Consider the following 27790-nt stretch of genomic DNA (forward strand, 5'->3'; position numbering starts at 1 on the left):
GATTTGTGATGCAAGTCATGTGCAACACCGAGAAAATATGCTAATATGCTAATACATTTAGCTACAAAACACAAACGCCCAGTTCCCAGAGCTCTTAATGGAAGACTTGCATAAACACCTTCAATGGATCTTCACTTTCATTCACATTCAGTGAAAATTTTAACACTCTCACTTGAATGGGAGCAGAATAAGGACAAACATCATGTCTCATTTTGCCTGTGTATTGGTCTGCTTTCAAAAGTAAGCATTTCAGAGTTGAGACCAAGTCTTACTTTGGGATTTAATTCAGAGAGGCCAAATCTGCATATGGCCCTGACTGTGCATGCAGATTTATCTGTGAGGAACATATACAACGTAAAGTTGCTGCACATATGCCATGCCACTTTTCTTAAATTAAATAAAATACTACTTTTCTTCAGAATGATTCATATCCATCAGCTACCACAGAACTGCTCAAGACTAACTTACACAGACTTCCACAGTCTGGACAATATTTTCACTTTCTGCTAAAAAGCACCACTTGACTCAAGGTCTTTCTATGCATGTAGTTTAGAGTATACCACAAGGTGTACCTTCTCAGAGGCTATCATCGGAAGGGGAAGCTGATGTAGTTTACCATTCCTACAGGTAGGGAAGATTCAGCAGAGCAGCTGGAAGTTCAGTAGGTCCATAATCCAGTTTAAGACCACAGTCATTAGATGTGTACCTGCCACTTCAGATACTTATCAGAGGTGAGCAGATCTTGTAAGATAAACAGTGCATGTGCGTGGGTATGTGCATGCACACATATATACGTGTCACTACCACAGTGCGCTCAGTGAAGCGTATACTGCCCTGTGAAATGCATACTATATGCGTACCATTTTCATTTTGAGCTGTTTTCTAATCTCAAGTAAATCTTACAGCTATGGTCTCTGTGGATCTCATCATCAAACAGATCTAGAGAGAAATAATTCTGCCATTGATAGTTTTAACAACCAAGTCATCATAAACCAGTATCAACACTGGGTTTTTCTGTGTCAGAAAGGAAAAAGACCACAAAAGTCCTCACAAACAAAAACTTACTGTTATTCCCAAACTGAATAACTCCAAAGCAAACCAAATGAAAGCTGGTTCAGTTTGCTCAAGTGAACACAGACCATCATAACATGCCCAATTTTGAGCTATGATATTGATTAGCAGGACAATTTCCCTCTGAAAGAAAGCAAGACTTGGTTCTGTAACCACAGATAAGTAACACCTATGTAGGGATAATAAAGGTCCTGTATTTTGAGGGACATTGCACTTCAGTTCAGCAATGCAAAGGGGCAGTCTGGGGGACTGAGGGCACAATAAAGACTGAACAGAATCCTGCCTTGTGTGATACTAACGAGAAAGGATTGATTTTCTTCAACAAGGTGTAGCTTTCAGAACTATGAGAAGAACAAAAGCTGCTCTAGTTCATCTGCACAAAACAGTCAGATCCAATTGCTTGTACTTGCAGACCAAAAAGTCTTCTAAAAAGCTGTAGTCTCTAAGAAGCCTATGGGGGTAATGTTCCCAGGCATGCAGTTGCCCAGACACTCTACGTTAAAGGTGCTTTATTCTAAAGATGGGGTGAAACAAAAACCAATTTCTTGCATTTCACGTTGGGCTAAGGTGCGACCTGCTTCATGGTGTCTACAAATTCTGTAGAGGATGCAATCTACAGCACATGTGGGGAACTGAAAATTATCCTTTATTACTATGCTAAGGTAAGAATTCTCAAATAATCGGACACTGAATCAATGAACCTCCATCTATTTTCCTGGAATTCTTTGTTCACTCCTGTTAGTTAATGTTCCACTCAAAACAACCTGGAGTGGAATAGAAATTTGTGATAAAGAAGGTAGCAGGACAAAACATTAAGTCTCAGAGACTAGTTAGGCAGGGATGGAAGCAATCCGTCTTGTCTTCATGCCAACTCCACCCCAATGCCAACAAACAATCTGTACATTCAATACATAGGTCAATGTGAGGGACCAAGCTTTCACATTAGATGTAATAGAAAAACATTCTTTACTCTGCCAAGTGTCTTTACAAATATATATTTATATATTTAAGCCCATTTCAGGCCACAAAAGCCCATAAAAACAACCAGTACCTTTTCAAAAAGAGAAACTGCGATCCAGAAGTCCGAGGTGAAAGACTCCCACACAAGGGCTGCTTTGGCACTTCTCTGAAGGCCTCTATTTAGCATATAGAACCATCTTAAATCATATCAGCCTTTTATCTACAAGGAGGGGCACCATTTTTCCCCACCTTAACCACTCTCTGTATGAGGTAAACTGGAATCACTTTTACATAATCACTTACTACTTTAAAAAGGGGATATTGCATCTTGAAGACCAGCTTTTCCAAAAACCGTTCATGAATGGGTTAAAAAAAAAAAAAAAGATGCCGCTTGTGGATCCAACCACAATGTGCTGTTGTCTCAAAATAGAAAAAGTTGATACTAAAAAGCTATTCCAGATACATACAAGAACAAACACTAGAGCTGGTCATAAAGATTCAGTTTCAACATTTTTAAAAAGCAGGGAAAGTTTTCTGCAGTATGTTTTTTGCATTGATCTCCCCTATCCTCATTTTCCCCACCAGCTCCATATACCCTTCAAAAAAAGAAAAAAATCATGTGTCTCCTGTAACAGTGCAAAGTCCATCCAAATCGTGTGTTCAGATTCACTATCACTACACTTAAAAAAAAAAAAAACTGCTGGCAAATAAAAAGGTCTTGATTTAACTTAGCAAAAGTGATATCTAGAAAATATTCAACATCAAGAGGTCTTACAAAAAACTTCAGACTACTAAAGCATTCTAAGGCACAGTGTTTTGGAAGAAGTGCTTTCTCCCTTTGGTGTTGCTTTATACACATCAGGTGTGTGAGTCCGAGTGATGCATAGAGCTGGAAACGTATGCCATCCCTTCTCCCAATTACTGAATTCAATCTCTTCTGGAGTTTCAGACATAGGCTCCCAACGCTGCATGAAATTCAGTTAGACATTGCACCAGCTGCTGAAACTTGGGTCGTTCTTCAGGATCTAGGGCCCAACAGCAGGCCATCACAGCAAACCTGCAACACAAAGATAAGGGGAGGACATAAGAACATACACCAGGCAACCGCAGCCCCAAACCTGAAAGTGAAAAACATTCGCCACTAGAAAAAGAACATGTCGGGTAGAAGGTAGTACCTGTGCTCTTGCATTCTCCTGTATCTCCTAAGATTTACTTCAAGTGTTGCTATTTGAATTCCATTACATACAATATTTCTTCCTTTAGTCTTCCTAAGACAACTGAAATTCCTTCTACCTATCAAGCTAGTGGCTTCTTAATCTGTGGTTCCATTAAAAAAAAAATTGGATTAAAAAAAAAAAACCCACACCAAAAGAGCCCCTTTGCTTCCTTCTTCCTATCCTGCTGATTATCCCCATCTCACCCCTGCATCAGAATAATAAGAGCTGGGTGAGGATTAAGTGAAACTCAACACCACAAAAAAATATTTAATTTTAGCTTGCACGAGCTCCTTAATGCAGGTTTCTGTGAAGCCACACAAATACTTAAATTAGGGTCAGTGTAAAAGCTGAACAAACGGGCAGGAGAAAGGCAGATCTGGCTCTCATTGATAAGGTCAGCTTAATAAGCTGGTTACAAAACAGACGTTTTCCCCTCCCTCAGTAAACAAGCACTTACAGTTCATCAGGGCAGTTGATTGGCTGAGCGATTCTGTATCCATCCTTTAGATAAGCAGCCATCTCAAAGGGATCAATATCGACATATGGAGTCTGTCCTAACGTCATCAGCTCCCACAGTGTTACTCCAAAGGCCCACTAAAAAGAAATTGTGTGCAGCACCACGTTAACAGCACACACCAGAACGACAGCTCCTTCAGACATTCCACAAAATCAATTACGAACAGTCAGAACAAAATAGTTCTATATTCGGAGAAAGTAAGTTTTACATAAATGCAGCATATACCCAAGTTCAAGTAAAAGTACTGTCACGTTGAATAGGGACAGTTAAGAAACACAGAACAGGTGTTAAGATGAACTAAAATAGGAAGCTTAGGGCACTAAGATTAAGTGCTAAAAAAAATCATATATTTATTGTATATTTCCAGTTTGACATTTCTAAACACTTAACAGTTCTAAGAAACAGAAAATAAGCCATTTTGAAAAAAAACTAACACTTATAACTCTTTAAAACACTATAAAAAATTCCTCAAGAAAGGTCCATGAAAATCAGAGGTTCAGAGGAGCAGACTGTATCAAACCATCAGTTTTCTAAATCAAAATTATGCATACTAATACACTCAGAAGTAGGACTCCCAAGAAGGAAAAATAATTTAAGTAAAACCGACAGCTGGATGAGCGTTCAATACATTGTTTAGCCAACATCCCTGCAAGGAGAAGCTTAAAAAGATGAAAGTCAAACTATCCATTCAAGCACAAGCACAGCGCAAGTAAAACGATTTACTAGCTTGTATCAAGAGTTCAAAGAGACAAAACAGATGATGCTGATACTGAACAGTGATGATTCACAGCTTAAACTGCAAGCATCATGATATATTAAAAACTGGCAGTACCGCTTTCTGTGCGAGTGTTGAATTTATCAACAAGAAGGCTTTTTTGGAGAAGGAGTGACTGACTAAGGGATGTTGCTAGTGGGCAATGATAAGAAGCTCAGAGCTGAAGAATGACAGGGGCGCAAATTATTTCCCCTTCCAAACAGTCATCTGTTAGTAGTGTGGAAAGGCAGAGGAGGATGTCCTTTTTATTTCTGCCAGTTAAGATAAATGAGATAGGCAATATTGCACCTAGAACACCAGAATAAAAGGTGATTCAAGCAAAGCTACTTTAAGAACATAGCTATTTTTAATTCCATAAATAACAACATGTAAATGACAAAAACGAACAGAACTTCACACCACACCCAGTAGGGGCTGGGAAACGGAGGAAGGCAGAACAAAAACTCAACAGGAATTATGTTTTGGTTTTCTATGTTTCGGCTGACTAACATGAACTGTTGGCAGTGGAGGAACGCATTAGAAGTCTTTTAAGCCAGCAAAATGACATTAAAGAAACGCATCCAAAAAGCAAGGCTAGAACACACGCTAACTGCAGTTTAGCAGACAGTAGCTAAAATGGTTGTAACAGATTTCATCACCGATTATAAATCATATGCAAGTGATAATTAGATTTGTTCCAAATGAGCAGACAAAAATATATTCCATATTTATGAAGTCTGCAGCTAAACATAAAGATGACACTTAGGGTAGATAATGCTTTCTATGCCCAGAAAGACTGTTCATTTTTGCATGCTACAAAAGTCAAATAGCTATGGATAAAAAGATAAAAAAACATGAACTACTTATTAGAAACTGAGTTGCATTTATCCTTACATAATGCAAAACAAAAGTTTTGCATTCCAGCTGGATTCTTTTGTCTGACTGTAACAAATAAAAGCAAAGAGCACAGAATCTGCACACATCTTGAAACTCACTCACTTTCTGTTCCGATTCACTTATTGGACAGCCTTCAGCCTAGAAGGCACCTTCATAACTGTAATTCATACTGCTGGGAATAGCCTCCAATTCCATCAATGCCAGGAAATGCAGTAACCCACACTGCTCATTTTCAGTTTGATAAAATGAGTCTTCGAAGACAAGGGAAATTTAACTCCCATGGAAGACATTCAATAGCAGAATTTAGACCAGTAAGTACCACGTTCAAGCGAGGAGCAGTGATGGTACGCTTTTTTCCATTGTGCATTGTATTTGAAATTGAATGTTTAGCATTTACTCTAAGACATACAGTTTCGTGTTAAAATCATCTGGAATATATGCTGAATTGCACATGAGACTGAGGTGTCTTCATCCTACTAAAATTCTGCATTTCACTGCAGCTCTTATTTCCAAGTCCAACCTTCACAAACAGTGAATACTTTCACATCCCAGGTTTTAAAAGATAAGATGAAATCAATACACTAATTCATCCCATTTAGTACTATAAAATGGGCTGTTATAGCTAACTTCTATTTCCTGCTCTGTCTTCAAGTTTGTTATGACAAAACACACATCTCTTTCAATACGTACAGAAGTATGCCTTGGCCAGAGCCGACACCTTCCTTCCTTGCCCCCTGCCCAGCCTGCACACTGGTATAGAGACCATGATATTGAGGAAAAAAATAGACAACTTCATTCAAAAGATGCACAAATACAACTAGAATTTTTCACAGGCTTTCTAAACAGCTAGATTTTAAGAAGTTACAATCTCTGGATGTAGTCCCATTAAGGCAAATATCATTACAAAAGAAAATGCCCTCATCACAGGAAAATAGGTCATATGGACAAGTGCTCCATCATTAATTAGCGCTCAAATTACTGCAGGCTTATCTTCAAGGACCTCCTAAAAGGACAAAAACAGTCAATTCTAATGTGCAGGAAGTTCAGCAAGCATGGTAGAAGGCCAGCATGGATGTTTCGACTAATCTCAGATACTAAAAAGGAAGGAAACAGAAGGTGGAGGCAGGAGATACATTCCTCTCGGGTAGCTATTGATACTGCATAAGTGTGTAGGGATGGAGTTCAGAAAATCAAAGCTCAGAAGAGTTAAAACTACCAAGGAATGTGAAGAGCTTCTCTAATTTCATCAGAAACAAAGGAAAGCCTAAGGAAAACATAGGTCTAACCTCAATAGGGCAGTGGAGCTAATAATCAAGGACATGGAAAAGGCTGAGGTACCAAATGCCTTCTTGGTCTGTGTTTTAACTGGTAAGGTTTGCCCTCTGGCCTGTGAGGCCCCTGACCTACTAGCAGAGTGTGTGGGACTAAGGCACTACCCACAGTAAGGGGGGGGGGGGGGAAGAGAAAAAAGAGTTAGGGTGCACTTAAGCCAAGTGGAAAAACACAAGTCTATTTGAACAGATGGGACGCATCCAAGGGGGCTGAGGGAGCAGGCTAAAGTCATTGCAATGCTGCTCTCTATCATTTTTGAAAGGTCACAGCAACTGGAGGAGGCTCCTGACAATGGGGCGAGGGGGGGGCATCCTCTTCAAGAGATAGGATCCAGGGAACTACAGGCCAGGCAGTCATCAGCTTCTGAGTCATCAGCTACTGAGTATGTTGTGGAGCAAATTATCCTGCAAGCCATTTCTAGGCGCATGAAGTATAAGGTGACTGGAAACAGCCAGTACGGACTTTATTCAGGGCAAATTCTGCCTGACTAACCTGACTACCTTCCTCAATGAGACGATCATCTCAGTGGACACAGGGAGAGGAAAGGATGTTCAGCTTGACTTTAGCAAGGCCCTTGACACTGTCTTCCATAGCATAGCCAAGCTGGCAAGATGTTGACAATAAAATAGGTGGAAGATTGGCTGGACTGCTGGACTCAAATTGCTGTGATCAGCAGGAGTCGTCCAACTAGCAGCTGGTTACTAGTGGCATTGCTTTGGAATACTGTTTAATGTCCTTATTAACAACCTGAACAATGTAACAAAAAGCACTCTCAGGAATTTTGTGGATGATGCCAAACTGGGCAGAGTGGTTGATAGGCTGGAAGATCAGGCTTCTTCAGAAGAACCTCAAGAAGCTGAAGAAATGGGCTGACAGGAACATCAGAGTTCAACAAAAGCAAATGCAAAGTCTTGCATCTGGGATGGAATAATTCCAACTAATAGGGCAGGCCAGGGCTGACTGGCTAGAAAGCAACTTTGCAGAAAATGACCCGGGGGTCCTGGTGGACCAGTTAGTTAACATGCATCAGCAGTGTGCCCTTGTAGCAAAAAAGCCAACTGAATTCTGGGCTGTATGAGTACAGTCAGCAGGTCAAGGGAAACTATTCTTCCCCTCTTTTCTCTGCTTGTGAGATCGCACCTGAAATGTGTGTCCAGTTTGGGGCTGCCCAGTACAAGAGTAACACTGACAATTTAATCTGTTTATCCCAAATTCAAAGCCATTCTCCTATGGGAGACTGGGGGAAGTGTTCAAGAACCATTCATTCAAGGAGGAAATGTCCCAAGAACCAGCACCTGCTTGACAGTTAAACCATCTACTGCAAGAACAGCAGCTAGCGTTGGAAGCAGGTATACAGCTGCTTTTCTGCATAAGTCACTATCTATTCAATGCCATTACATCAAAGAGCTGAAAAAAAGGTTTTAAGGGAAAAATATCAGCAAAATACATTCACAAAAAATAAATAAGAAAAAAACTCACCACATCACTAGCACTGGAAAATTCATTGTTAACCAGGCTTTCAAGAGCCATCCATCGAACTGGTCTGTTTTCGTTATCTCCCAGGCAATGGTAATCCATAGGAAATAGGTCTCGCGATAGTGCATTGTCTGTAATCTTAACCTGAAGTGCATCGTCAATGCTAATTTAAAAGAATAAGAAGTATTCAGCAAATTTGACATTACAGTTTTTGAGAAAAATGTTTATGCTCCACCTTAAGTTTCAGACTTAGGACTTTATTGGGGAATGTTGATCACACTGTCAACATTTCAAAGTGTTAGCATTCTTCAAGATCAAGGCATGCTTATTCTGTGGTTACTGAATATTATCCAAGAAGGTTATTTATTCTGTGTTAACAGATAAGCACTAGAAAATCAGAAGCCTTTTAGATTAAATGAAATTAAACATTTACAAGTACAGAAAAGTACAGTTAAAGCAAACAAACAACTCCCTTAAATTATTCACATTCACTTGGAGATCCCCTTTCTGATCCATTAAACAAATATTTTAGTTATAGCACTCCTGTAGCAATGATGCTCTAGTAAGATATTATTAGATCTTATTTTGCTTAAATCTTTAAAGCAATCTATATCATTTGTGGCCTGAAGTTTTGTCTTTAATCAAACAACATCATTTGCTCTAATAAGATAGTATTTGTTTGCACAAATACTGCCTCAACAGAAGAAATTCAGTTTGATTGCTGTCACATACAGGATACTAGCTAAGCGAAACTCGCTTTTAATTGACAAAAGATGCCCCCAAAAGCACAAAAAAGCCCTTAGCAGGTATTCAGTGTTTAAACTTGCCGGGTTTTTTTGTTTAAATTTCTCTGGAATGTTAATCAATGCTCTTTTAAATAAATAAGAGAGCAAACAAAATTCAATGTTCCCAAATATCTGACTTTCCAGAATATGGTTAAGATGTTGGCTTTAACATCTTGTGACAAAAATGTACGAATAATTTTTTTTTAAATACATCTCGTTTGCTGTCTTTTGATTTTGTCCAAGATTTCTTTATTGTGATAAGAAAAATTAATAGAAACGCTTGATTTGTTTTCTGCTTAGTTATCCCATAGACCTTTTTATTTATCCCATTCCTACTCACTTTCAATTCTGTCCATTTCCCACAAAATTTACAGAGTAGGAGATTCCCTTATATAGTCACTCTTAAGAGAAACAAATGAAATTCAGAGAAGTTCTTAAAATCTGTAAACAAATACAATATAAAGGGTAACTTTCCATTCTAACGGAGCCTCACTGTACCGCAGGCATTTGAGACTGAAAGCATTTTCCCCTTAACAAATCTGCAAAATCTATTGCAATCCTGGCTCCCTACCTGAAGCTGGCACACACATACATAGGCCTGATACATTTCATACCAACTCCTCTCAGCTTGTTACCTCACAGAGGTGTTGCCAGGAACACACCTGGGAAGCAAAGGGGCACATGAACAAAGTACTTCAAAGAACCCTGGTGAATGGTAACCTACTTCTATCTAAAATCTATGGCGAGCCCAAGAATTCTTGAAAGGGTGCACTAATCAGTAGATATTTAACTCCTGTCTGAATTTCCTTTGGAGAAGAAAGTGCCAAGTACGCTATGAATCATGATTTTTGTTGCCAGCACTCAGGATCACATGTACAGCAACTCAAAAAAAGCTGAACTTTGATGCCCAGAAGGGTAGAGTCAAGCTGTTCAAACTTTTAACCCATCGCACATGAAGAGCATGAGGTAATTAATTCACTGTACTAAATTGAGAGGCTTGCCACATAGCTGTTTCCCTGGAGTTATGATCTTTGTCTCCTGTGGTACCACCTCTTCTCCAACATGGTAATCAAAAAGGAAGACAAATGGGAATCGAGAGAAGAGTACCCTAAGGAACGCTATCAAACTCAGCCTCCTTATGTAATCTAAGAGCCAGGAAAGATTCTGCTGGACTGGCTCAGAGGTACCCACTGAAAAGCACGGACTGCTTCAGTGTGCATTTCACTGCTCCCTCTGTCTCACTGTTTCCTACATCAACAGTATCTGATGCCAGTAGTGCACACCTGATTGGTGCTGTAGTTAAATGAATACATCAGTACAACCATGCACGCTCAAGTGTCTTGCAGCCCTTTTCTTACCCCCTTTAGATGTAAGGTCTTGCTTTATTGGGTCTTACTGGGATACTTGAACAGGGCCAAAGATTGCACCTGAGAGGACTAAGTGATTTTGTAAAAAGAGCAGGAGGGACAAAAGTTGTAAGAACAGTGATCCCCAAGACAACTCTGAGGGGTAGGCAGATAAGTTGGTCCAAATTTCATGAGCAGGACCAGTGCTGAGGTCAAGTAACCAACTTACAGTTTACTATTAATTGTTGAAACAGACATTCAGAGCTCTCTAACAGATACCAGAAGCACTAAAAGTGCACACTGGTAGACTGTAAGCAAAGTCCATGAAAAGTGCAAAGACAGAAACTGGGCTTTCAATAACTTCAAGGGCTGTGGGAGAGCAACGAAAGCAAATCCTCCCCCCAATATGAGATACAGCATAGTGGTTCAACAACTGTTTATTGAAGATGCTGGAGGAACAAATGCCTTGAGGATCCAAGCGATATTTCCAAGGATATACCGAAAAAAAGATGTTGGCAAATAAGGAAAAAAGTAACCATTCCAAAAGGTGACAAAAAGCTGAAAGAGATGAAGTCAAAGAGCGGGAACTTAGCCAGTAAATCAGTCACACTTCCAACCTAGACTACTGAGAAGTGTGGGTTGGAAGAGTGGACGGTGAGGTGGATTGAGAACTGGCTGGATGGCTGAGCTCAGAGGGTTGTGGTCAGTGGCACAGAGTCTAGTTGGAGGCCTGTAGCTAGCGGTGTCCCCCAGGGGTCAGTCCTGGCTCCAGTCTTGTTCAACGTATTCATCAATGACCTGGAGGAAGGGACAGAGTGCACCCTCAGCAAGTTTGCTGATGATACTAGAGTGGCTGACACACCAGAAGACTGTGCTGCCATTCTGAGGGACCTGGACAGGCTGGAGAGTTGGGCGGAGAGGAACCTCCTGAAGGTCAACACAGGCAAGGGCAGGCTCCTGCACCTAGGCAGGAATAACCCCAGGCAGCAGGACAGGCTGGGGGTGGACCTGCTGGAAAGCAGCTCTGCAGAGAAGGACCTGGGAGTGCTGGTGGACAACAGGTTACACATGATCCAGCAGTGTGCCCTTGTGGCCAAGAAGGCCAATGGTCTCCTGGGGTGCCTTAGGCAGAGTGTTGCCAGCTGGTGGAGGGAGGTGATCCTGCCCCTCTCCTCAGCCCTGGTGAGGCCTCACCTGGAGTACTGTGTCCAGTTCGGGGCTCCCCAGCCCAAGAGAGACATGGCCCTACTGCAGAGAGTCCAGCAGAGGGCTCTGAAGAAAGGCTGCGAGAGCTGGGCCTGTGTAGCCTGGAGAAGAGAAGGCTGAGAGGGGATCTCATCAGTGTGTACAAGTATGTGAAGGGGGGGGGGGGGGTGTCGAGAGGATGAGGCCCAGTAACAGGACAAGTGGCAACAGGCACAAACTGAACCACAGGAAGTTCCATGTGACCATGAGGAAAAACTTCTTGACTGTGAGGGTGACAGAGCACTGGCACAGGTCACCCAGAGAGGTAGTAGAGTCTCCTTCCCTGGAGAAGGGTTCAAAACCCGCCTGGATGCGATCCTGGGAAAGATGCTCTAGAGGACCCTGCTTGAGCAGGGGGGTTGGACTAGATGATCTCCAGAGGTCCCTTCAACCAATCTGTGATTCTGTGAAAAGTGAAGATAAGGGAGTGTGCTCCACTTTTTTACCTGTGCATTGGTAGAAGGAAAGGCCTGAGAAAACCCTGTAGGTACCACTAAGTTACAAAGCCTCTTGATTACTTGCAGTGCTTACCCCAAAGGTCAGAAAGAACACGTGGACAACTACTTTGAGATAAAACCTACTCTATAAATAAAGATTTCACAAAACAACAGATGCAAGAATCAAGCAAAGTGAGTAGACAATGAGGCATTTTAACTTATTTCAGGAAGAAATAAGCATTGTAACCAAAAGAATGAAAGATACGAGTCAGTGGTCCAATGATGATGTATTGTTTGGCAAATGAAATGTACAGTAAAATAGAGCTCATCATTATAAGTGAAAAATCACCTCTAATACTGAATTTCAGGTTAAGATTGTATAAGTAGTTCAGTTACTTCATTAGAAGGGACTTCATTGACTAATGCAGCTCTGGGGTACAAGACCAGCTCCTGTCAATGTCCTTTGCAGCAGGTTGTGTCTTTTTACTTTCCTTTCATTGCTAGTTCATTAATACGTCAGTGCATGTCTTCTCACTTTTTATTTATAACCAGATATCAAAGCCATTAGGTTATTTTTAAGGAAAAAAAAAAGGAAAATAATAACTTCATATAAAATCTATCCACTGATTAATGGAAACTTAGACTATCTTCTGCAATTTAAGCTTAAGGAAAGTCATGTAAGTCTAATGGGTCTTCAAAAATGTTCTGTGTTCTGCTTTCATAAAAACCAAGCATTCTGCTTCACCTCCTCTTCAGAGGAGAACTCCTCCACTGATGACACTACTACTTTTTTGGAAGAAAAATCAAAAACCCACAAAACAACAAACAAGAAAATCCAGTAGTATGCACTGAAGCAGAGATCAGGTCAATTACAGAAAGTCCATCTTAGTGCTAGCTAGTCAAGGAATGCTTTCTGCCTGATGACCTTACCCCATTTGGTACTTACACACAATTTCTAGCTGCCAGGTCTTTGTGAATGACTTCCCGTCTGGCCAGATAACTCATGCCACAGGCAATCTGAATAGCCATATGTACAAGATCCTGCTGAGAAATTGCCTACAAGAGCACAGAAGAACAGTCATCACAATACTGCAGGGGGAAGGAGAAGGAAGGGTGGTGTGTGTCGGGGGGGAACATTTCCAACTTGCACCTTCCCTACTGCTAGACAGCTTTCGTTGGATTAGTAGTGAACATAAGCAAGAATTGTACATTTTTGCTTCTTGTCGCACTTTTCACTTCCTGTTTCTCTGAAAACCAACACATTTCAGTCAGAGTACAAACAGCAACCCATATTCTCATTGATGCCTATTGCTGAAAACTAGTATCAAAGGCTGTTGCTCTGTTTTTATAATTTAATAGTAATTCATACATACATCTATATGTGTCAAATCCTTGCAGATATACACATATATATATATATACACATACACACACACATACACACTGCACTTTCCCTCTTCAAATCCTGCAGTGCTCCAGAAATTTCAATATGTAAGTGGACACACTGAAGTTGCAAGTTTGGGGGTAAAATAAACCAAACACTGAATGAGTACAATAGTATGCTGGTTTCTTCGTTAACAGATAGTTAATAAGGAGAATAAACATATTTTATGCAGAAAACTAAGACATTTGCTTTGCATATTTTAAGATGGAACTACTCTACAAATAAATTAAGACATGGAATGTCTCATTTTTTGATAGTTAAGGAAGTCCAGTCACAGCTTGTTATTAAAAGGTAACCAGTGTAATAACAGATAATTACTTTATGATTGACATAATGTCTTATATATATTTTCTTGGGAAAAGTGGTAGCAACTCCCCTTTGACATAATACATATTATAAACACCTTTACTGTCTAAACTCCTGGAAAAGAGCGTGTTGCACAGAGATTTATAACTCAGATTGATTACCTCTTGTGCTGCTTAAAGTTGAAAGAACCTAGCAGCTTATCACATTTTATTGGCCCTGTAAATTAACAAGGACATAGGCAGCCATTGGTAGCTTGAAATTTGGTACATAATGGGGACAAATGCTGACCTTAGCAAGCCAGATTTCACCTTGTTTGATTTAGTCTAAAGATAAAAGCCAAATCAAGGCAAAGCTGAAGAAAAGGAAAGACAAGGCAATCAGAATGAGAGGGATAGTTATACTATATAGACATATCCATGAGTAAATACTGTTATTCAGTTTTCCTTTTAAGCTTTTCCTGTTTTTATGTTGACCTTTGCAGTTACTGCTGTCAAGGCATTTCTAGAAGGATGCTGTCACCAAATGTTTTTTCTTTCCCACTTCTCATGAAGTGGATGTAAGCAGCTTTCACTGAAAACACAGTGAACTGTTATGAACTCTATAGAGCATCCCAGCAGGAAAATCTGCAGAGAACACTCCCTTTAGTCTCTAAAGCTAAATAAATTCATCTATTTTGCATAAGAAAATATTAGTAAACCTGCTAAGGTTTTGCTGTATAAATGTCTTATGCTTCATATAAAATTTAATTAAGAACAGCAGTACATTATGGGTAATCTATTAAGCATACAGAAATCATGGTAACTTTAAATTTGTCCATACACAATTCTCCCCTATGTATTGTAACTTAAATCCATGATCCTATGTTTTCTTTTTTTTTCCTTTTTTAAAAATATATTGATGTATCAGTCTCTACCCTAATCAGAGTTTAAACCAACTTCATGGCCTCTCAATAGCTGTCAAACATGCAACCAAGAACATGTATGAATCAAGATAAATACTTGCTAGGAAACCTGCTTGCTAATTGTTTCATTGTTGAAATATGAAAGGTGAACACTGCAACTATTTATTTTAAGGCGCATGCATAAATGAGAAAGCAAGTCTTCAGAATTAAACCCAAGTGGTCAGCAAGTTAGATTTCTTGAATTTACCTGAGGATTGTTGGCCTCCACCAACTTGCACTGTCGCAAGAAAAGTTTAAGGTTCCCCCAATTCATGTATGGCAGCAGCACCATTGGTTTCTCTCCCTCTTCTATACAGACATGAGTAATAGGTAGTAGATTCCTGAAAGACAAGGACAGAGATTCCTAATTTTATGAAGCTGAAATTTGACAAAAAAATCTTGATCTCTAAACACACTAACTGAAAATTACTCAATGCTGAAGAAAAGCATTAATCTTGCATTAGGGGATGAAGAACACAAGGTCTCCAAATAACCGAAGCTGTTAATATGTATATACGCGTATACATATATGAAGCATATAAGTAAAAAATTCAGATGTTTGGATCTTTTCCCATTAGGAAGAAACCCTCCAAATTTTTCAGTTGGTTTGGAAGGGAAAGAATACAATACTGTGAATAATGCCACTCTTTAAATGTAACTCTATGTAGAAAATACCTGGTTCCATTAAAGAGTAGTCTTGAAGAAGAAAAAAAAAGACAAAACAATGAAAAATGCTTTATGTTGTTCCAATGAAAGTGTCAGTACAAAAACATTTAGTTTTGAGTCAGCTTAACATTGAATTGCACCTTAAATGCAGAAGTATCCCATAGGAGTTAACACAGATGTTTCATTCCTTTTCATAGGCTGGATAATCCCCATACTGCACTGTTTATAAACATCTTCCAATAGTATCAAAACATGAATTTGTATGAACGTGTATCAAACTATACATAGTTTCAATTTTAAGCGTTAAGGAAACTGTATCTCCTATTGAAAGCCTATTAGCAAGTTTTCAATGAGTTCCAATGATTTTAAAATGGAACACTGAAGTTCTGAGTTCTCGTAACAGAATAAGCCTGTCTTTTAGACAAGGTCGTAAGTATAATAATTCCTAGGAAAACAACTTTTACATGCTCTATAGAACTCGTTACTTCTGTTTCAACTGTTTTCACCTCCTTCACTTTACCGGTAAAAAGAAGATTAATTACTAGTCCAAGGACTTGAGAAGTAAGTGTGAGTTTCCTCTTACCTGCATCCTTGCCAGCAATTAAGATCTTTAAGGCCATTTTCAGCCCTTAATTCAAGCGGCAAAACTGCCATTAACTCAAGCAGTTTTGGGTATTGATTTTGAAACTGAAGTCACCACCCCAAAAATCACACCAGTAATTCTTTAGGAATAAATCCCATCAGAGAGGTTATGATACCACACAAGCACAGTACACGTGCACAGAGTCCTAGAAAGGATCTCCTTGTCTCTATGTAGGACGATATCTAATCACAGTACTCTGTTATGCTCAATGCAAGACAGACTAGTGAACTGGCTAAATGGACACTGGCTTGCATATATACTTACTCTGCTCATAATCAATAAGAAACCATTATGTTTAACAACTAGCCTGCACCAGAACCAATGTAAGCTAAGAAGTGCATGCAGCACCTTCTTCTGTAACAACTGAGAATTAACAGTAAACACAGAAGAAGAATATCTAACCACATTGCACTGCTAGGCCTGAAACACCAAATCAGGCTTTCCTCATTTTTCCCACATACTGATATCAGCAAATGTTACTGATTGTGCAGCAAAAAATAAAAAACCATACACACACAAACATAGCAAGTACTCTTGTGAAAGGAAGCATATCTAGCACATATTTTAGAGTGACACAAAAAAGGGCATTTTAAAACTCTTTTCAGCAATTTATGGCTTATAAAAAGAATCTCAAACATGCCATTTTTTTCTGAATTCTGAAAAAACATTTCCCCCCTTTGTAGAAGCTTTAAACACAAGTATTTGCAGCTCACACAGAGTTTTGCTTATAAATACTGCTTATTGCTTACCTGTGATGAAGTCCTCTGAGCTTACAGCTTTCAGTCAGCATCATTGTCACCTGTACCTCTGAGGCTTGATCTAATTTAAAAAAAAAAAAAAAAAGCAAAGGAACTGTAAGTATAACTTTGGAAACAACACAACATAACATATGAATTCAAATTTGGTCCAGATTTGCAAGTCAGTTCAGGTCATCCGAGCACAAACAGAACTTGTTTGCCTACTTTTTAAAAATGAGTAAGCCAAGCTCTGAGGCATCTTTCTGTTTGAACGCATGGGGTGAAGGTGAAGAAAAAACAAAACAAAACACACACTCCAGGTGCTGACAGACTATACTTCTGATACTTTCTGACAGCTTCTGGGCAGTTGCGAACTGCGCACTAGACAGTGTAGGTCACATCCAGGAGCACCAACCTTGTGTGCAGGAAGAGGGATAGCATGCCACACATTTCCCAAAACCGTAAAAGTACAGAGAACATACCAATTAACTGATGATTCAAATCACTGATTTCTTGATTCATTCATTTACTACTGTCTGCTTGAAATATATTCAAGGTTACCTAAAGTCAAATGTTTGTGGTTTTCCTCCCAATCTTTCAAAAAAAAATTCTAGCCATGCTGAAGTGTTATGAAAGTTGCTTTATCACATTATTATTATTATTATTTTTAGCCCCAACGCTGATGTGCCTTTGTCAGTGTATATCTATAATAGCTTAAACTGATATAAATTGATACCATCACGGTCCCACCTTCCTCATACCTGGGTGCATGCTTCTGTCCCTCCTTCACGCTAGAACAAGTGCTCATGAGCCTGAGCAACAAGCCGGTACAGGAAAGAGAACCCAAATAGACCGATTGCTTTTCCTTGCTGGATTAGGACAAACTTACATATTACATGAACCAACGTTTTACTGCCTGAGAAGGGAGAGTGGGGAGAAGGAAAGGGAGAGGAAACAGAACTTATCTGCTCTTTTTCCTTCTTGGTAGTCTTGCCCTCTCTTTCTTTTACCAGCTCTGACAACTCGCTGGACCCTTTCCCAATTCAACTCTCACCTCACCAAAAAAAGAAATTCACCTTTTTGCTGAGTTAGAACAGTGAGTGTGGTTTGCGCAGATATGCACAAGGTAGGGAAAGAAAGCGTGAGGCCTGGAGAGAGAGCATGACCTCCCCCTCATGGCAATAGCAAGCTATTAGATTGTTTCCAGCTATAATACACAAATTCACTTCCCTTAGCTTTCCAGGTAGGTCAATCTGTTGAAGTGGAAGCAGTTTCAGGCACAACACAGCTCCTGCCTATGAGAGAAGACACGCAACTCAAGGACCTACGAGCCAGGAAACATCAGCTGGATTAAAAAGATTTCTCTAAGCCAGGGAAAGGAATGATATTTTAAGGTAAGAGTTACTCTGCTTCAGAGGCTCTTTCACCACCTCAGCTCAGGAGGAAATAAAAAGGAAGTATGCCTTCCCAAAAGCAAACAGCTGCAAAGGAAAAGAGGAGATGGGGAAATTCATGCTGCAATTAAGATACAGGTCCCAGCCAGACGAACTGAACCTCGAGTATGCTTAGAAACCCCTAATGAGCAGCACAGGCCAGAAAGGCTAAGACCACCAGATCCTGAAACACGGCACTCGGGAGAAAGTCCAGCTACGGAGGTACCATTAGATTAGTAACAATTATGGCTGCTTTGTATTAGGGGATGCATCAACACTGTGCATTTCCTTATATTTGATAATAAATGTTGGGGGAGGGGGAAGGGGTATGAAGAGGTTCTTGCAATGCAGGTGGTCTCACTTGTACATTACTTAAATGTCTGGAGCTTGCATTCCAATACATAAAGGAATGAAAAAAAGGGCCCTACTGTGCAGCGGTAACCCTCAAGTGTTTTGTGAGTGGCAAATTTGATACAAAGGAGATAGGTTTAGGAAGTTTGCAAGAGTTTGCAAACAAATAAAAAAATCTAAGACACTACATTAAGATGAAATTATATAGGCATGAATGGCAGAACAATACAATTGTCATAAAGGGCAGGAAGCATTGAACATAAAGGTGAAAAAGTACATTACAAAAAATTTACAGGAATTAGCAGGCTGCCAGTTACAAAGCTTCAGCTTTAGACGCATTAGCAACTAGCATCCCAAATGCCACAGCTTTTTCATCTCAAACTATGATGAAGGGAGGAAAGACGTTAGTAGGTTTAAGCTTTAAAGTTCATCAGTTTGGTTATATCAACTGTCTTATACTTGCTTATATGCTCTTTGGCCCTGTGCTTACTTAACTGGTTTGCTTTTAATTGTAAGACCCATCTTGCAGTAATCTAAAGACCTGAATCAGAGATTATTTAAAACTGACTTAAAAATCTACAGAACAAGTTACTCTGGTTCAGACAACAAAACTACTCATCTTCTCATGGCAATATTGGTACAGACAGTACAGTCTTCTGTCAATGTCTTTCTCTCTCCATCACATAGTCCTTTTTTTTAAAAAAAAAAAGTTTCATTGTTTTCTTTCAGCTCAGAGATTATGTTTTTAGTGGCTGAGCACCCAAAGGATGATTGACTCATATTCAAGTATATACGGAAATCTAAATCTTATCTTGTAAAACAGTTCCAGCATCCGCATTGTGTTTTCCTATCAATATTATTTCCTTGTTTTCTGTATGGAAAAAACTTAAAACACACCAACAAATTCAACACATTCAGAACAAAACAATAGCAGTACAAGGCTAGTCCTCCCCTAACTTATACCAAAGCCAATTTAGAAGAACAACACAATGCAATGATTGTGGTTCTGTACTAGATAAAATTTAAAATAGAATATAAATCATCACTTAAAGTTTGAGTGATTCTAGTCAAAAGAATAAAACCCCAAAATCATGCTATTGCAACAGCCCCCATCGCAGTTAGATTTCATTTTGTAGCTATTTTCTTTCGTTACATGGCAAAGATTTAAGAGTGATTTAAGTGAAAATAGGGAAGAGAGGCATAACTGATCTAATGTCACAATGTCTCTTAACTGTCTGATACGTGAAAGAGCTAACAAAAGTGAAATACAGGTAGTGGTCTTAACTGTATGAAAATGAAAGTGTCTTGAGATGAAACAGTAAAACTTTTTCCTGCAAAAGCATGTGGAATAGCAAGTCTTTATACTCAGTAGCACAACATAATGGGCTTTGGGCATCAACCTCTGAGAGCTGCTACTTGAATGCTTTTGTGTAGACTGTACTATTTAAAGTCTCTTTTAGTGAACCATGGTTACATGACAAATACAATGCATTTCTAAATTAATTTTCAAAAATTTGCTATTTTCCCCTAATTCTTTAAATTCAGGAATCTTTCTACAAAGAAACTTAAGAAAATTTACATCAGATTAGAAGAAGCATTTCTTACTTGAAGTTTTTACCATTACCTTTCTTCAAGAGAAGCAAAATCCTATAATCAGATTTTGGGAGGTTAAACACTGATTTACTTAAAGAGTGCATTGGTATGAACATTTAAAGCATATAAGGCATGAACTTGAAAATATTTTTAGTTAGGGTAGTGCTTTTAACAAGGGACTGCCTATAATTATAAACGCAATGTCATTTAAAAATGGTACCTTTTGGAAAAGCTATGTACACTCAAGGTTCTGTAGAACTGCATCCCTGATACAAATAAGAAAGCCTTCAAACCGTTAACACAAGATTTTTATAAGCACTTAACTCATTTAACTCTGCCTCTTGCTTTTCCCTACTTTGCATGGTCTACAGTTCTCTGGATCTTCTCTCCTACACCTCCTACACGTACTCAAGGCGACCTAAAGGGTCACCAATTTACCTTCAGCTAAATCATGAATAATACAGAACAGACATCACATGAATGAAGGCAGTAAAAGTTCTGTAAGCCATGCTCAGTTAATTCAGGCTTGTTTTTACATATGACCTGTCAGCCAGTCAATCCAGTTCTGATTCATGATAACAACTCCTCCTCCAAGTCTCCCCAGTACCTAAGACAAAAAAAAAAAAAATCTTAACATCAATCTTGATAGCAGCCATACTAATGGCAGAACTTTGATGCAAGATACTTTACTGCCTTAACAGTGATCTGTGATCACTTCAGTAAAGTAGGGAGCGGAAGAGGCAAGCGCATCTGTCCCAGACAACTGGAATAATTTAAGGGAAGTGAGATGTGCTTAAGCAAAGATTTTTGCTAGTTCTGATGCTCCTGGCTCATCCTGCAGCTCTTTAAGAACAGTGATCAGAACCAGTACGGCTGTTGTTTTCAGATAAGTGGCTAAATATACACCTTCTTGATAACTACACAGAAAAGACCTCACGGGACACCTTCTGATGCAGAATATCCATTGCAAAGGCTCATCAAAATGACTTAGCTATTGGAAGGAGACATTTTTTCCTCGGCCAGAAACAAGGCAATGAAGAATCTCTTTGAGATTCATATCTGCAGAGTTTCTTCACATCTACAGCACCGCACAAACTTGCACTGCAGCCCTGTTTTGACTCATACTAGAAGCCTTGTGTACTACAAACATTCTGAAGCCACCCGCAGTCCTGAGATGTACCAAGTACACTCATAGTAAGGTCCTTCTGCAAGCCTTCCGTTATAATATCATGATCAAGGTTGTGTATGCTGGTGCACTTTGAACATCTACTCTTAACTAGATCCACAATAAATAAGCATAACATTGGAGGTTGCCAAGACTGCTGGAAAAGAGTGTTTTAGCGACCTATGTCGACATTTACAAAACTTCATTCACACTACGACTTTGTTTCCAGTGTTTTTCCATGGGTGGATTGTTTTCAAACACTCTTGAAACATAAGAAAAATTGTAAGTGGTTAGAAAATGAAATGGAAGCAGTCAAATTATCTTGAATAGCACTATTGGCTGTTTTTAAACAAAAATGTACCTTGGCCAGTACGTGCTAAATGAGTCAGGGCTCTCCAAAATTAAAATTCACTGTGTATGTTCCTGGAATATTACAATTCCATTTGTTCTGCAAAGAATTTTCTCCTTTGCAGGAAAAACACAATTGAACAGTATGTTCCTGTAAATCAAAATAGAAAACTGTGCGCATTCTTCCTTTTCTCAGGTAAGAGGATCTAGAGATTTACACCCCCCCCCCCCCCCCAAAAAAAAAAGTTTGCTTCATCACGCAGCTATAAAGGTAGAAGGAGAATCAGTCAATCACTGGCAAGAGAACCAGGCCAACTGAGACGCTTCCCAAAGTTTAGAGTGGTTGGAAACGTCCTATCAGGAAGGAAAAAAAATCAAGCATTACAACTACATAAAACAATTCTGCTGCAGAGCGAGAAGCACAATGAACAAGCCAAGTGCCAACTGAGTCTCTCATCTTTCTCACAAACAACCTATTCAGGTTTTGTTGATCTGCAGATTCCAATATTCCAAGAAAGGCAGTTTCCAAATATGGTAGGAATATGTGCTCTTGTTCTTACTGGCGGTGAGACACAAATCTTTAACAGTAATCTTCACGAATGTCCTTTTAAAGAAAGAATGAAGAGAAATTATCTATAAAGAAGTTTGGATATAAAAAAAGCTAAAACTTTCATGATGATTGCTAGCATATTATTACTCAGTGAAACTGTTAACTGTAACTACAAAAGAACAACTAGGTGGCCAACACAAAGAATCTAGAAAAGGTAGGAATAAGTGACATTTTTTGCCCAAGGTGTATGACCTTTGTACTCAGAAGACTACTAGACTCTACAGAAAGCTACCTCTCATTTTGCCAACTGGTACCCTGTTTTGTTTGCTTTAAACTTTCCTGTTTAGATACCAGTCACAGAACATTCCACATACTGAAGATTCAGGCATTCAGATACATTATCTTAGATGATACAGCATTAAAAAAGACATTTGTAATTATGAATTAAGATATTTAATGAACATACACACTGGAAGTTTTGTCACTAACCAGGGCCTGTTGCCATTTTTCTTTGGAGTGCACTACAGCTAGATGAAAGAACAACAACTTGCGGTCTACAGCACCTGGAGGGAACTTCTGGCAATCAGGAATGGATCCCACCTTCAGACCATATATAAACAAATGTGGCATTGAGATTTCAAGAAAAGCTTTTCCAACTTTGCAGTCAGCTTACAAACTATGTAACAAAAAAACACTTTATCAGTGGAAAAGTAATTCAATAACGTAACAAACAGTTCAGGTGAAAGAGCCTAGATACTGAAGAGTCCAGTTCTCAGGGACAAATTCTGTGATGTACAAGAAGCTATTCAAATAATGCTAAATAAGCAATCTCAAATCTGTTCGTCTCTTGTACTGATGTTAATCCACGAAAATCAAACTGGGCCTTTGAAAGTTTGACCTACTGGGTCAATCCCAGCTTGAGAAAGTGAGGAATACAATACATTCCTGGAAATTACTTCGAACACTTCTCTGATAGGCCTCTTTCGCTTAGAGGTCTCTTTCAGGACAAAGTTAGGCAGGCCCAGACTTTCTCCGTTTTTGTATGTTACCGATTCCCTTAACAATAGATCACTTCAGAAGGAAACATAAGCACTAAGTTCAGAAAAACCAAAGCTTCTTGATTTCAGTTAGCACTCTTTTGGTTTATGGTAATGCTTAACACCTTACCAGAATGCTGGAGAACATCAGGAAAGGAGGAAGTGGGAAAGGCAGCCACAGTTATTGCTATAATCAGTCTAGGATCTTTACTTTTTGATCCTGCTGGCAAAAGAATTCTAATCCCAGGGAGAGATGGGAAAGATGGGAAAGACAGGCAAACTGACAAAATTGCAGACATATTTCCTCTAAGAGCGGGAAATGCTCAAAGATGTAACTATTGTCTAATGAGCATATCAGTCACAACATTCATCATCTCCTGGACGTGAAAAGAATAAACTGACAGCGCATTCTCCTCTGTCTAAATTATTAGGAAGTAACCCACCTTGAAAAGTTAAAGATTTTGTAATACATTAACAACTGAGAAAGGAAAGGTCCATTATGACAAGCACATAAGGAAAGCCCAGATACAGTAGTGGAATTTGGAAATCCTATTAAACTGCCGTGACGTTCACAGCATTAACTATCCTCTCAGCTTTTCTTGATGAGAGGTATTCAGAATCCATTACTTGAATGGACCAATAATCCTTCTTTAACTCGTCCCCTAGTACATCAGAGGGCTTCTCCCAAAAGCTAATATAAAGGAATTGCCTATGGCTCAGAGAATACTTCTAGTCTCATGCATACTGCTTCTTGTAAACCAGTATCTTTCTCGACTTGTCCAGCCACCACTAGTTTTATGTGGCGCTTTGCAAAGCTGTTACGACCAGCTTAGCTCAAAACAGTAACATCCACTCAAAGCCACCTGTATGCTAGTACACTGCTGTTTGTATCAGAGGTGAAGGGTTATATCCAGTGACATAGTATACAACTGCACGAACTAAGGCCACAATCTAGCCCAAGTTTCCATAGATCAAAGGCTTTTCTATCAATCAAATGCTTAAACAGTTTCTATTGTTCTTCTGTAAACACTAAGACATGTCAGTGATGCAACTTAAGATTTTTTACCTGCTACCAACGTCAAAGAAACGAGTGGCAAAATGGGAAGACAAAGCTGCATCAGTCTCAGGATTGGAGAGTCATTTCCGATGGAGGATATCGTAATACTGTCTAGCCATGCTAACAAAAAAGTCTTCTGAATTTGACTTGAAGCTCTCATTTTCTCTAAGATTACGAAATTCCAGGTCGGAAACAAGTCTACTGATCTCATTTGCCTGGTCTAGAATTCTTCTGCTGGGAATTCCAGATGTAAAACAGCAGCTACTTTAACGTCAAAACCGTCAACACAATAGTTCAAATGTCTTACCTCTTCTGGGCTGGATCAGAGCTTATCTTTCCTCTCAACGAGATTACTGAAGTAAATACTCTTTGTACTTTCTTCCTCACAGCATGTGCTGAAATAGTTCCAGTGTACATTTTTCAGAAGTTCTGAGAAAGGTGTTTCCCCCACCTACAGGATAGCAACCCGTTCTTTTGCTGGGATAACTTACCTACAAGACCTAAAGCCTTTTTCCTTTCTTTCTCATAACCCTCCAGCTCTTGTTTTGTGTTCAGCAATACAGATGTTTAAGTCAGTTTAATAGCTCTCATACCTACACCCATTTTGTGGTCTTGCCCTACTCCTTCATTTGTCCGAAAATAGCACTTTGTGCATGGTCACAGGATAAATAAGATCAAGGAAAAATTCTGGTTAGGAGAATTTTTGCATGTTTTTTTCCAAGCAGACCCAATTCCCAATTTATTCCATGACACAGCTACACATGCAGCTATTGCAGTCAGAGTAAGAGAAGGGTCCTCAATATTGGTACTGCAAATGAAGTACTGTAAGAAGAAAAAGGTATCTTTACAGTTTTTCCTCCTAGCAGCTTTTTGCTTCCCAAATCAGTATTATTTCACAGAATAGTAACAGCAGAACCTATTATAAACTGTTTATTCATAGAGATTCTTTTTAAAGCTGATAAGAATCTCTAAAGACTGTTTAGGGAACACCTTTATTCCCTTAAGACTGCTAATCTTTCACTGCAAGGTGAAGGGATAGGAGAAACCAGGATGCGTACCGCATTAAAGATACAAGCCATTTCAAAGGAGATGCATAGCTTGAAAAGTAGACTGGAATGCCCATTTTAGTGAAGAAGTTAAGCAAGTGGTGATGGAAAGCAGCTAAACTGTATTCTTGCAGATGTTGTCTTATCAATTAATCCTAAACTACAGAGTTAACTGTGCTGTACAGACGTCAAACTGTTGCTTATAAGAGTGGTAGCTTTTGTGTCTCTAATTCAGGGAGGAAGAGAACTAAATGAGACAGAAAAGGTGATTATGGGCAATTGTGAATGATGCCCTGGATTAGAGGACCCTGTCATTCACAGATGAGCACCACACTTCTGTGATACGGAACAAGTCTTTTGAAACCATATCAAACGAAAGCAAGATGACAGCCAGAACTGTTTGGCAAGGAGAGGCAAATACAGAAGAGCAGAATACAAGAAAAGTATTCTTACCTAGGGTCCTGGTAAGAAGTATAATTTTTTTTTGATTAAGGATGCTCTTTTGCTTCTTGCAAAATTCACTACAAGAAAACACTTGCTTTGTTTAAAAAATATATATAGCATTAATTTTATGTCAAACTTCTTCAGTAGTCATAATTCTGGCTACCACCATCCTGCTAAATGGTAGCCTCCAAGATCTTCACAAGGGCAGTGTATGTGCTTTTCAGAAGTCTTTCCCAGATTCAACAGGGAGAGAAAACAAAGAATGGAAGTGTGAACATTTCAGAGGCTATCCTCAAGAAATCACAGAACTGTCATGTGATCCTAAGAATAACTGGCGGTCTGAATCTAGGGGGCAGGAGGAGGAGCAGAAGTGACAGCAGCAAATCTTCACTGCTCTGCTCAGTCCTTGGTAAGTCTCATTAGCAGAAACAAAAGAAGTTGACCCAGAGCATAAGTCAAGCACTGCTGGATGCTGATACAGAATTACCCATAAGTTAACCTTAACCTGGTCTCACCTGAGAGCTGTTTCTGCAGTCACTGCTGCCCGCAAAGCAGCCCTTCACTCTTACTACCCTACTGCTTATTAAGCAAGAAAGAGGGCTAACTTCACACAAGATTGCATATCTGTATGCATATGCCTATGCTGATGACGCACAACTGGTACCCAGCTCACAACACAGACAAGTTGGGTCATCTTAAGTTCAGGGTATCTTGTTGGAGCAGCAGGCAGGGCATCTGATACTGACCTGTCTCCACTGGTGAGCCACAGCATCCTGCCAAGCCTATTTCAAGAACAAGGGTACAGCTACGGAATGCAACTGCATCTATCTCCAGCTGCCACTTCAGACTACTCTGTGATAGTTTCAAGAAGTAGGCATCCCTTTTATATTTACTGTTATTCTAAATCACATTATTAAAAAAAAAATTATTCCTCCACTTGAAGTGAATACGAAGCTTTTTCCAAGTGACTTTACTATACTGTTTTCTTATTATTACGTGCATACAACTGATTGCTTGAGAAACATACCAACAATAATAGAAGGTTGCTTGCGCTAAGCAAAATATTGATTTTTCCTAAAAAAAAAAAAAAAAAAGCCACAGAATGGATAACAAAGATTTAATTCAACTGGCAGCTTCACTGATCTCCTTTCTCTTTTAAATTCTTATCATTTTAAAGTTATTAGCCAGGCAAAAAATGCAGAATTCTTACAGAAGCCTAAATATTTTTTTCCCCACTTTGAAAAGAGAATTAAAAAATTTTAAAATAATATACCAATTACAAAAATAACCAGTACAGTAACCAATGTACAAGCAGTTTAATAGGACTGCTGTAACACAAGCGTAAGCTACTGGAGAACACTTATAATAATGAGTGCAGAGGATGAATTCTGGATCCAGTCTGTAGGATACATGTAGTAGTTTTCGTCTATGCCTACCTTACTTCTTATTTCTTAAGATCTACCTATCATGGTTTAAATCACTCTGAGAATTTTTTTTTTTTTTTGGAAGAAAGCATGTTAAGATTTGTACAGATTCAGTTTAGAAGATAATTCATTTAAATGATGGCAGAAACTAAGCCCTATTCTTTTAAACAGCCACGCATGCTTATAAAAGATGCTGTGAAGCCTTCCAGGTGCAACTTTTCAGCGACTTGCCTGGGGAAAAAGGCTGTAAATGGATAGAAATTGACATGTTGGGATGAAGGGGAAGGGGCTGTCAAATATGATTTTCCTTAGAAGACTTGATGCCCATCAAGTATGCAAGATGCAGTAACTGAAGGCAATGGTGGAGAATGCACACGTTTTTCTTCCATACAGGATTTTTACTCTCTTACCAATGGCAGCATCTAAATTGCTTTTGTTTTTTTAAGGAGTAAGCATTTGTATTTGTTTGTTTGTTTGTTTGTTGGGGGATGGTGGAAGGTTAAAGGCAGATTCCTCAGCACGCACCACAGCACAAACCCCTGAATGCCAAAGAAAAAACCCAACCTCCT

The 27790-nt window shown here is 39.2% G+C and overlaps 1 protein-coding gene across 2 annotated transcripts in view; it reads right to left on the minus strand.

Moving 5' to 3' along the window:
• Positions 1 to 2018: 2018 nt before the first annotated feature.
• The window catches only part of RYK (receptor like tyrosine kinase), a 63966-nt gene continuing 38194 nt past the window's right edge, over positions 2019 to 27790 (minus strand). For both annotated transcript variants that reach the window (XM_068954215.1, XM_068954214.1), the window contains exons 10-15: positions 16786 to 16855; positions 14936 to 15068; positions 12984 to 13093; positions 8228 to 8387; positions 3706 to 3842; positions 2019 to 3088 (exon numbers count right to left, since the gene is read on the minus strand). In XM_068954215.1, coding sequence (XP_068810316.1) covers positions 2977 to 3088; positions 3706 to 3842; positions 8228 to 8387; positions 12984 to 13093; positions 14936 to 15068; positions 16786 to 16855 — 722 coding nt within the window. In that variant the 3' untranslated portion in view covers positions 2019 to 2976. The remainder of the gene's footprint in view (positions 3089 to 3705; positions 3843 to 8227; positions 8388 to 12983; positions 13094 to 14935; positions 15069 to 16785; positions 16856 to 27790) is intronic.

Source organism: Struthio camelus, chromosome 9 (genome assembly GCF_040807025.1).
Source record: "Struthio camelus isolate bStrCam1 chromosome 9, bStrCam1.hap1, whole genome shotgun sequence".
Lineage (NCBI taxonomy): Eukaryota > Metazoa > Chordata > Aves > Struthioniformes > Struthionidae > Struthio > Struthio camelus.